The sequence below is a fragment of the Protopterus annectens genome, chromosome 4.part0 (genome assembly GCF_019279795.1).
Source record: "Protopterus annectens isolate FY-2018-M chromosome 4.part0, PAN1.0, whole genome shotgun sequence".
Taxonomy (NCBI): Eukaryota; Metazoa; Chordata; order Ceratodontiformes; family Protopteridae; genus Protopterus; species Protopterus annectens.
In genome coordinates this window covers 232,110,826-232,122,891 of record NC_056733.1, presented here as the reverse complement: position 1 = coordinate 232,122,891, position 12,066 = coordinate 232,110,826, and the positions used below count along the sequence as shown (strand labels likewise).

Sequence of the window (12,066 nt, the reverse complement as noted above, 5' to 3'; positions counted from 1 at the left end):
AATGAATAGCCCACTGCATACGCTTTTGTTACTCATTTCATGGAAAAACTGTGCCTGCATGCATCAGATCCCACTCCACCAGAGCCACAGCTACCTCTGCAGCCTTCCTCAGGGGGGTCCCTACCCAAGGACATTTTGGAAGCAGCCACCTGGAGTTCAGTGCACACTTTCTCCAAACACTATCACCTCCCACTATACTCAAAATCTAGAGCGGGCTTTGCCACAGCAGTCCTGCAGGGAATCCTAGCCCCTCCTAGTTCCACTTAGTGCCTACCACCCTTACTTAGCTTTGGGATTCTATCCATCTGTTATGACTGCAGCTGTATGCACGATGAACATAGTACAGTTTTGTACCTACCATAAATGTAGATGTTCGAGTGCTCATACAGCTGCAGTCCAGGTTTCCCTCCCTCCATCCCCTGTTAGGACAGGCCTTATGACAAACACTTTTCATATAACCTTTTTGGGGTATTCTTTTATGGTGTATTTGCTTGCAGCTACTGTTTTTTGATTTATCAACATTGCATCTTTGCATAACATTATGTTTGCCTTCCTTCTGGGGGCACCTGACATCTGGGGCAAGAAAAACTGAAGAAAATGGCGTTGGCTGCCTCTTTTATACCCCTGCCGCACTGACGTCAGGGAAGAAGCGATGACAACCGATGCCGGACCTAGACTTTGGAATTCGGCCGACCGAGGACCCGCCTGACGGCAGGATAACCCATCTGTTATGACTGCAGCTGTATGAGCACTCGAACATCTACATTTATGGTAGGTACAAAACTGTACTTTCTTCAGAAAGCAAAATTGTTGGGTTGGAAGCAAATACTCATTGCCCCCTACTGGCCTCATCAAATCTGGTTCCTGTTTCTATTGCCCCATCTTCAGGAGGAGCCTTGGATTCTGGACCCAGTTCCGGATATACTGATGCATCAGTCAGGCACACTCCACCCTTCCTTACAGACCCTCAAGCTGACAGCTTGGGTCCACCACTTCCCGTCAGGCTTTCTGACATCTTCCCTGCAGTACAACATATTCAAATTTCCTCTCACAAATCCTCTACGAGAAAACTGTATACTAGCAAATGGAAACGGTCATCTTGTTGGGCAGCCAAAATTAATATTGATCCTTTTACTGCACCTATTTCAAAGATCCTCTAATTCCTCACTGAAACTTTTCACCAAGGAGCAGCAGCAGCAACTATCCAAGTTCAACTGACTGCTATTTCCAACTTTCATGTGGGAGAAATGGGTTCCAACGTTATGTCCCACAGACTATGCAAAGCTTTTCTGAGGGGTACTATCCTTTTGAGACCCCCCAATAAGAGAACCGCTTCCTCCTTGGGATCTAAATTTAGTCCTAGCTGCCTTGATTCTTCCTCCGTTCGAACCGGCTAATTCTTCTGTAAAATTTGTGACTTGGAAAACGATTTTCTCGATCGCCATTACCTCAGCTAGGAGGGTATCAGAATTACAAGCTCTATCCATTCGTCCCCCTTATTTAATTTTTCACAAAGATGGAGTTTCTGTCAGAACCAACCCCTCCTTCCTACCAAAAGTTTGCTCAGAGTTCAGTCTGAATCAGTCAGTAGAACTGCCTGTATTCTTCCCGAACCATGGCAACAAGGCAGAGTATAAATTCCACCAACTGGATGTTTATAGGCAGTTATGTTTTTACTTGCGCAGGACACAGGAATTCAGGCAATCTGACCAATTGTTTGTATCCTTTGCAGAAAACAGAAAAGAAACTTCAGTCTCAAAAGTAACTTTATCAAAATGGCTTTCAGACGCCATTACTTACGTCTGTAACTTGCAGAACAAACAGCTGCCAGGAAAAATTCGATTACACTCAATTAGGGCTTTGTCTACCTCTACTGCCTTTCATGCCAGACTGCCTTTAGACTCAATTTGTGCAGCAGCTACGTGGGTTAATCACCATACCTTCATCACTTATTACAAAATAGATGTGGCCTCCAAGAACACGGCATCCTTTGGTTCTACGATTCTAGAGTGTATTCCATTGAGCGGTCCCAACCAACAAGAAGGAAGGCGAGATAGGGACAACATAACATGATGAAGGTATGTACTCACCATAACGTTCCATGTTTGTTGTCCTTGATCTTGCCTTCCTTCTTGCATCCCACCCTCCTTCCTCCTCCTGGAGGATTGAGAGGAATTATCCATCTTTTTGGCTATATAGGCCTTGATTCCCTTTCTACCTTATCAGTTGGGTAGGCTAAGATTTCTTCTACTTATGGCTTGGTGGGTTTTTATGTATGTATGTATGCATATGTATATACATATACATACATATCTATAGTTTATATAGCTGTATATTGTAGTCTAGTATTATGGGTTATCACAGACGAGATCTGGATAACATACGCTAGGCATGATGGGATAGGATCTAGCCTCGAGCCAGTGGAAGCTCTCGAGCATTAGAATATGGTGGAGTCAGAGTTGAGGATCGGCTTCAAATCCCAACCAACAAGAAGGAAGGTGAGATCAAGGACAACAAACATGGAACATTATGGTGAGTACATAATTTCTTTTTGTGACCTCCCCAAGCCTGCTGCTTTCCCTGTCTTCATTTTCCTTAGTGCTGTTCTTATTTATTTTGAAATGGGCTCCTCCTCTTCTCTCATTGTAGGTGGTGTCTGGGGTAGTACAACTTCTGTGGCTTCTTCTTTAGCAGCTGCTGGAATTACTCCTATCTAAGCACATTCTCAGGGAAAAGGTGCTTAAAAGGCACAAAGGTCAGCTAATCCATGCATGTCATTGTCAAGGAAATGTCGGTTCTGATTGTAGCCCCCAGTCTCCTAGCTAACCTGAAAGCCAGGAATCCTGCATCTCACCTCGATGATACCACAGTTCTGTGGTATATAAACAAACAGGGAGGGACTCACTAGTAAGTCCTATACAAGCCAACTGTGCAGGCCGTGGACTTAGCCTCTCAGTCTCAGATGTCTGCCAGGACATTTTGTAATCCCTTCGTCACTGAACCAGAAGGCAGACACCCTCAGCAGGTCATGAGCCAACAAGCATGTGAGGTAAGTGGATTAAGCCATCTTTCAGATTTTATTATAGAGGTGTGGTGCAACCCAGACAGATCTATTCACTGTCCTGGAAGATTGTCAGCTTCTAATGTTTTGCAGAAGATTTCTATAACACAAAGACATGGGCATGAGATACCTTTTCCTTTATGTTTACCATCTGCTTCCTCTGCAGCCCATGGACTATGCAAAAGGTAAGGGAAGAAAGGCTTACTGGTTTTATATACTAATTAACTTAAAAAAGGAACCTCGTTGCACCCTGTCTACTCAGCCAGCAGACTCCTAAACCTCCACTGGCTGAAGCTTACTTACGTGGGTGATCTTAACTTTATGCCTTTTAAGCACCTTTTCCCTGAAGATATGCTTAGAATTATGAAAAACAGAGAAACCTAATATTTATTCAGCTAAGTGAAAAAAAATAATAAATTGGGACAACAAAATCTGCCAGGGCCTCAGCTATTCTGGAGTGCCGCTGATATTGTATCTTTCTTAATCAGAGCTCTCATTTTCCTCCTTTAAAGTGCACAGCTGTACAATCTCAGCCTGTCTTTCTCTGGAATTCCCTCTGTCAAACCCTATTTTTGTAAAACAGTTCCATATTGGGCATTAATTTCTGTCCACCACGATTCCATCTCTTTGTAACTTCACGTTTTTCTAGAGGAACTCACATTATTTCCTTTTAAGACAGCCACTTCTGTTCTTCTCAGATAGCTAATAGTGGTTATTACTTCAGCCAGAAGGATTTCAGAATTAAATGTCCTCATTGCAAGCAGCCTTTTAACCCAGCCACTGGGGGATGCACAAGCCAGTGTATTTCTTTGTGCTGGTCCAAGCCTGGATAAATGGGGAGGGTTACATCAGGAAGGACATCCAATGTAAAATTTTTGCCAGATCAGATATGCGGACAACAGTACAAATTTCCATATCGGATTGGTCAAGGCCCAGGTTAACAGTGGCCACCTCCAGTAATGTTAGCCAACATAGTGCTGGTGGAAATTGGGTTATGTTTGGTTGAAGGTGAAGAAGAGGGGGAAGGTATGCCCGGAGGCAGGAAAGGAAGAAAGTTAGGAGTGTGGAAGTGAAGGTAGGAGCTTTGGATGTTGGCAGTATGACTGGTAAAGGGAGAGAGCTACCTGATATGATGGAGAGACGGAAGGTTGACATATTGTGCATGCAGAAGACCAGATGGAAGAGGATTAAGGCCACATGTATCAGAGGTGAGTTCGAATTGTTTTTCCATAGTGTGGATAGGAGGTGAAATGGGGTAGGGGTTATCCTGAAGGAACAGTATGTCAGAAGTGTTTTGGAGGTGAAAAGAGTGTCAGATAGAGTGATGTTTATGAAACAGGAAATTGATGGTGTGATGATGAATAATGTTAGTATATATGGTCCTCAAGCTGGGTGTGTGATGGATGAGAGAGAAAAATTTTTGGAGCGAGTTGAATGAAGTGGTGGAGGGTGTACCCAAGGATGAGAGAGAAGTGATCGGAGTGGATTTCAGTGGGCATGTTGGTGAAGGGAACATAGGGGATGTGGAGGTGATGGTTAGGTATGGTGTTAAGGAGAGGAATGCAGAAGGTCATATGATAGTGGATTTTGTATAAAGGATGGACATGACTGTGGTGAATGCTTATTTTAAGAAGAGGGAGGAGCATAGGGTGACATACAAGAATGAAGTAAGATGCACGCTGGTGGATTATATCTTGTGCAGGAGGGCCAGTTTGAAGGAGATTGGAGACTGCAAAGCGGTGACAGGGGAAAGTGTACTTAGGCATCATAGGATGGTGGTCTGTAGGATGACATTGGCGATCTAGAACAAGAGGAGAGTGAGGGCAAGTGCCGAGGATCAAATGGTGGAAGTTGAAAAATGATTGTAAAATGGAGTTCAGGGAAGAGTTAAAACAGGCATTGGGTGGCAGTGAAGAGTTACCAGATAGATGAGCATCCACAGCAGAGGTGGTAAGTGAGACAGCTAGAAAAGTGCTTGGTTTGACATCTGGACAGAGGAAAGAGGACAAGGAGACCTTGTGTAATGGTGGTGGTGGTGGAATAAGGAAGTATAGGAGAGTATACATAGGAAGAGGTTGCTGAAGAAGAACTGAGATTGCCAGAGAGATGAAGAAAGTAGACAGGAGCACAAGGAGATGAGGCGTATGGTGAAGAGAGAGGTGGCGAAGGCTAAGGATATAGCGAGTTGTTTGAAAGGTTGGACACCAAGGAGAAAAAGGAGGAGGAGAGAAAAGGACCTGTACCAATTGGCTAGACAGAGGGACTGAGCTGGGAAAGATGTGCAGCAGGTTAGGGTGATAAAGGATAATGAGGGAAACATACTGACAAGAGAGCAGAGTGTGTTGAGCAGATGGAATGAGTACTTTGAAGGGCTGATGAATAAAGAGAAAGAGAGAGAGAAAGTTGGATGATGTGGGGATAGTGAATCAAGAAGTGCAACGGTTTAGCAAGGAGGAAGTAAGGGCAGCTATGAAGGGGAGGAAGAATGGAAAGGCTGTTGGTCCAGATGAGATATCTGTGGAAGCATGGAGGTGTTTAGGAGAGATGGCAGTGAGGTTTTTAATCAGATTGTTTAATGAAATCATGGAAAGTGAGATGATGCCTGAGGAGTGGAGAGGAACCGATTTTTAAGAATAAGGGTTCTGTGCAGAGCTGTAGTAACTACAGAGGGATAAAACTGATCAGCCACAGTATGAAGTTATGGGAAAGAGTAGTGGAAGCTAGGTTAAGAACCGAGGTGATTATTAGTGAGCAATAGTACAGTTTCATGCTAGGAAAGAGCACTACAGATGTGATCTTTGTTTGTTCTGAGGGCATTGATGGAGAAGTATAGAGAAGGTCAGAAGGAGTTGCATTGTGTCTTTGTGGACGTAGAGAAAGTATATGACAGGGTGCCTAGAGAGGAGTTGTGGTTTTGTATGAGGAAGTTGGGAGTGACAAAGAAGTATGTTGAGTGGTACAGGATATGTACGAGAGCAGTGTAACAGTGGTGAGATCTGCAGTAAGAGTAATGGATGTGTTCAAGGTGGAGGTGGAATTGCATCAAGGATCAGCTCTGAGCCCTTTCTTATTTGCAATGGTGATAGACAGGTTGACAGACAAGATCAGACAGGAGTCCACGTCAACTGTGATGTTTGCAGATGTGATCTGTAATGAGAGTAGGGAACAGGTTGAGGAGACCCTGGAGAGGTGGAGATAGGCTCTAGAGAGGAGATGAGTGAAGGTCAGCAGGGCTAAGGATGCCAGACTCTGAGTAGTGTAAATGCAAGACTTAAATACAACAGCAAAGCTAAACAGTTTTAACACAAACTAACTGATAGGAAAGCTCAAACGTGAGCCTTTTTTCAGCAATCCCAACTCATATAGGTCCTGAGCTACACACTTCTGCCACAAGGGTGCAGGAGGTCCTCTTAAAGGAGAACCGCACCCACAGACTCAAAAAGCATGTTTATATCATCATGGTTTGGTGTTTCCTACATTTTAACACCACTCTGGACTATTTACAGTTTTTTTAAATATTTTTATACTTAATTTCTGAGTCTGACCACATGGGGTCTCCCATCTTGAAGTGATCCTGATTGTTTAGTCTGCCTCTAGGTATCCCACAACGCAGTGTTTGTTTCTAAAAAAAAATTACATCAAGCAGGCCTGTTTCTTCCTAAAGCTTTTGTCACTGCATTGATTTTACATGCACACGCTCCTGTCTTTCAGTCAGTTTTAAGTAACATTTCATGCCATTCAGTGACTACTTAAAATAGAAACAGTGCAAATGCCACAGAACAAACTATCAAAGTGCTTTTTACTGCTGCTTCATTTTAGAATGGCTAAATTGCAATCTTTTGTGAAGCCTGAATTGTACTACTTTGATTCATCTTCCATCCCCCTTCGCAGCTAACTTCTCCAGCTGTCAAAGTGCTAAGGATAATTTGATCTGTTACCTGTTGTGATCGACTACTCACAGCAGGAGACTTGACTCGTACTGTTTCCTTGTTCCAGCTTTTACTTTCTCTGATGGTAGGAGAAGGACCAGGGAGCTGTGACATCACAGCATGGGTGGGTTTTTAGGACTGTCCTCATGATGTCAGTTTGGGGAGGAATTGGCCAGAAAACTACCTGTATTCCTCGGCCTTGATGACCTCAATGAATTGGAGACTGCACTTGGCTTTTCCACGGCGGGATAAACATTTTTTGAAAGTGAAACCACCACAGTATGGTAAGGTACTGTTCTAGTGAAGAGAAACAGTCTATTTAAAAATATTTTAGATGCTGTATTGTTTATTCCTAGGAGGGACTGTAAATCGAAAGAACAAGGACAGAGAATTTGAACATTTACTAAAAGAATCCCGTTGTTGTCCTTTAATGTAAGATGGATGGTTTTAGTGCTCATGTGATACCAAACAGTCTAGATTCAGCAAGTTTGAGTCTAGGCTATACTGTACCCCCTGAGAGTGACAGGAGCTGCATTTGAGGCTCTTCTCTCTACATCCTCTCTTGGAGAGGAATAAGGGGGGGGGGGGGGCATTTTCCTTTACTGGTCATAGGCCCGGTCTTCAATAGCAAAAAAGAAAGACAGTGCAGGCTGACTGCCCCTTTTAACTCAGACACACTCATTTGTCCCTGCATCATGAAGGAGGCAGTAAGTGTCAGGATGTTTGTAGAACTCTGGCAGTCAGGCTGGGTGGGTAAGCATCCGCTTTCGGCTGACTCCTGTATGTGATGAATTATGCTAAAAAAGTTGCCTGACTCAAACATCTGCTGTTATGGTAAGTGTACTTAAACAACTGTGCTTTCCTGTCCTGAAATGCGTCTGCAGTCCTTTCCATATCCAGTGATTATATAAATATGGCACAAAGGCCATTATAATGAATGCTACCTATATACTTTTTCTGCTCAGCTAGAATGGGGTAGAGCTGTGATGTATGGATAAAATTGTGTGTAATGTGGGCATAATAGTGTCAAATGCAGTTGTAAATTATGCTGGTCCTAGTGTCATACCTTTAGCCTCTACATCAGTCAGCGTTGTAGCAGACAGACCTATGCCATGTTGCTAGGGTGCAAGTAGACAATCGGGAACCCAGATGAATCCACAGTAGCTGAATTTTTGATGTTCCAAGCTGATGACATTTGTAATGGATGCCCTTCTTTTGTGATGGCATACAGCTGAGCTGGGAGAAGTCTAGAGAACCATCATGGAGCCTCATTTTTACTATTCTTTTAGAAATCTCTGTTATTGCCAACACTTCCACAAGCAGTTGTAATGGGCATTTTCTTCAGTACTGCAAGAAAAGTGCCCTCAGTAGAACATTTCTACCTGAGAAAGCAAAACAGAGTTATTGTTTGATTGCCACTGTGGTTCCTGTAGCACATTCACACATTAGATTCAAACCTGACCCTCTTGACAGAGTTGGACAAGCCAGTATAGTAAACATACACTCTGTGGTTCAAGCCATTTGCAGTGATGTATACTGTTAGTAACAACCCTACTGGTTCTCTGGAACTTCAGTGGTTAAGTACAAGGGCTGTATGTTAAACATAAAATACTTTAACTAACTAAAGTAAAACAGTTTCTTCTTGCAATGTTTGCCTTTTGTCAGCCTGGTAAATATAATGCCATTCAGTTCTTGTTTTTGTATTGTCTTTTTGTCAATGTTTTAGCCCAAAAGATGTATCCTTGGAAAATGGTGGGAATCATTTGCTTGAAAATGTTGGTAGAAAACGATCACTGGAGGAAGAGGAGGAGGAAGAAGATGATGGTGATGGAAACACTGAAAATCTGTCCAAAAAGAAGCAAAAGAAAAAAGCAAGAAACCCCAATAAAAGTTTTGATACTTCATTAAAGCGTAAGTGTACTCAAAATGAAGAAGCAGCATAAGGCAAGAAGGAGGGTTGTTTAAGTTCATTTTCCATGGAAAGGTATCCTGGAGGGGCTGGAAAGAAGTCAGTTGTGGAAAGGCTTGCACTCCTAAGGTTGAGCGAGAGCAAGGGATTGAGCCTCCAGTGATGGACTTTGGTAAATGCTGCATTCATCCCATATACTGGAGTTTTTTTTTGTTTTTTTTTTTTTTGGGAAGTGAACATGGGAGCTTCTCCTGAGGTCCTGTGTATAAGTGGGAGATGTTTGTCAGCCTAGGTCACCTCTGTTTTGCTTCATTACTTGGTAGTTACTGGAAATCAGAGGAGTCCAGATAGATTTAAGGGAGTTCTCCATTTTAGAATGTTTTCAATACATTTTGCAGTTAGTATCATTGTGCCCAATGGTACTACATGCTGATTTATGTAACAGAATAATTTCATAATTTGGAGATGAAGACAGCTCCTCTTCCATGATTTTATTTTTAATGCATATGTTTTTCCTTAACTCCAAAGAAGCTTCTCTGTGTTGCCTTTACTTAGAGTGGAAGATAGTGTTTGTGTGCAGAACTGAAGAGGATGCTTCTTACTTTTTGCTTCATTATTCATACTGTATAAAACGTTCTGTTTTTGCATTTATTTGTCTTTACAATGTTACAAATGTTGCAGCATTTTTGAAATTATTCTTGTGTCAAAAACACATATTTGAAATGTTTGACTTTGTTATGAATCACTACCAAGGTATGAAGAATAAGCATAGAGAAACATGAAAAACAAGAAAGGACATTAGGGGCAGTTACATTGCAACATATGTAAATCTAACATCAAGATCCTTGGTTTGGGTATATCTTATCCACAGGTGATAATGTGACACTTTGTTTTCCTTTAAAATCCCATGTTCAGTGATATTTGTATTCCCACTCTGATGCTGGCTATGTACGTTTATGTTTTCCAGTGAGGAGTTCTTTTTTACTACTTATAGAGTATAGATCTTGATCTATGCTATCTTCAGTGAAGTCCTACACACGCATGCCTCAACAACCCACTTTGTCCTAGTAGCCATCAGATTACCAACCAAGACCTACCACAGACTGCACTTTACTACCCAACAGAACATTATGCTGTTGAGAATTGCCACTGATCCCAAAGATTCAGGCCACATACTCAGCAGAGAAGGAAGTGAAGTGAATTAGCTTACTTCCTGACCAAATAAATTGCCACAGTAAACAGCTCTTTGAGCTGAGAGTGGTCAGGGGGTCCTCCTTCCCATTAGGAATAGTCTGTTCTGACCTCAAGCTAGTATCCCTTCCCTGTAGAAGTCTTTGATTAAAATTCTGGGGAAGCATCCTGAGAGGATCCTTGGATCATTCTACCTCCTTCTTGGGCATTGAATAGATATGGCAGGAGAGTTTACTCCTCTCCTACATTGGGGTTGAGGTCCGTCAGCTGTTCATAGCTGACATAACTCAAAGCATTGAACCAAACTCCAACAGGCTTGAAAGCAGATCTAAGCCTTAACCTCCTTGAAGTAACAAATCATCCACTTCATTTATGGATGAAGATATGTATTGTGATGCACCCTATGCTTCCTTCCTGGCAGGGGATGCATCCCAAAGTTCTCGCTCCACCATGCCCAAAAACAGTTGGTTGGAAACCCCTGAGTCATCCAGTAATGAATTATTGTTCCCCCTGGAATCAGCCCTTAGACCCATGTGGGCCAGCAGGCTTGTACTCAGTGGGGTTCGACTAGGTTGTCCTGTAACAGGGCTTTAACTCAGAATTTGGCATCAAACAGATGTTTGATATGTGCTGAGAAATAGAGCTGTGGATGTGAGAGCTCACATGTAGGACATTTGATCTGAAGCATGCTGTGTAGGTGCCAGTGTACTCCCTTCTCCTGGATGGGCTGCTCTTATGTAGAGCAGTATCTTACTCCAGTTCTTAAACTCTTAACACCAGAAACAGTCATTTGTTTGCTTTACCCCTGAACAGTTTCTCTCATGCTCAATCTTATGAGTAGTAGGTGAATGGTCTTCCCTTTCATTCTGGATTGTACAGTGTTTTAGAGTTACTTAAAGCTTGTATATCTTTATCTGAGAAGATTTTAAATGATAAAGTATACTCCATCTATGTTCCTTTCATATTATTTTTCCTTCAGAGAAACTGTCTAAACTAGAAGGGGCTGTTTGGTATAACCTCAAGCCGGTATTCCTTTCCTTCAGAAGCCCTCTGGTGAAATTTCTGGGGAAGAAGCCTTAAGAACCTTGTGTTATTTTACCATCTTAGAGCTGGATTTGGAGTCTCGGGCATTGAATTGATAGGACAAGAGAGTTTACTCCTCACCTGCATTGGGGTTAACTGTCCTCAGCTGCTCAGCCTGCCTTTATTTTTCATCAGGAATGAATGCGGAGCTTCATGAGGCTTACAGCTTGTACATTTTGATGGCATGGATCCCTGTTTAACATTGACTGCTCTAATTATCTAGGACCATGGACTGTGATGTATGAGGGCACAATTGAGGTAGAACTCAGGAACAGGATCCTCTCTGTCATTTTGTCATCTGGGTGGCACAGTGGTGCAGTGGTTAACGTTATCACCTCACAGCAAGAGGTTCTCCGGTTCGATTCTCGGCTGGGGTGCCTTCTGTGTGGAGTTTGCATGTTCTCCCTGTGTTCGCGTGGGTTTCCTCCGGGTACTCCGGTTTCCTCCCACATTCTAAAGACATGCATCTGGAGCATTTCTCCCTGGGCCTCCACTGAAAACAGGCTCTGTGGAACCTAGTCGGACTTTCCCGGTCAACAAATGATAAATAAAAAAAAAAAATTTTTTTTTTTTGGATGGAAACGTTCTTTGGTTAGCTTACCCAGGATATGGCTGATGGACCTCTTGAGGAAGAAGCAGGCTGAGTAATTTCACCTATTCTTCACCTAGGTTGAGCCAAACCCAAAACAAAAAAGTAGGAGGCCTTCTGCCTGCCTAGGGAAGACCCTTAAATATCATAATGTCTTGCTGTCTCTGGTGTCAGCAATGTTGCCCAAGTGGGCAACTCTGCCAGCTGTTCTGCTGCTGTCCTCACTTAGATCTGAGGCTACCTGTGCATGGATAGCTGTCAGAGATCAGGCTGTCACAAAGGAATTAGGGGTTCAAGATCTAAT

General features: G+C 42.8%; 1 protein-coding gene across 1 annotated transcript in view; it reads left to right on the top strand.

Annotated features, from left to right (window-relative positions):
* DUS1L (dihydrouridine synthase 1 like) overlaps nucleotides 1-12,066 on the top strand; it is a 1,030,374-nt gene that overhangs the window by 835,280 nt on the left and 183,028 nt on the right. Inside the window, exon 11 of the mRNA XM_044069730.1 lies at nucleotides 8,717-8,901. Coding sequence (XP_043925665.1) covers nucleotides 8,717-8,901 — 185 coding nt within the window. The remainder of the gene's footprint in view (nucleotides 1-8,716; nucleotides 8,902-12,066) is intronic.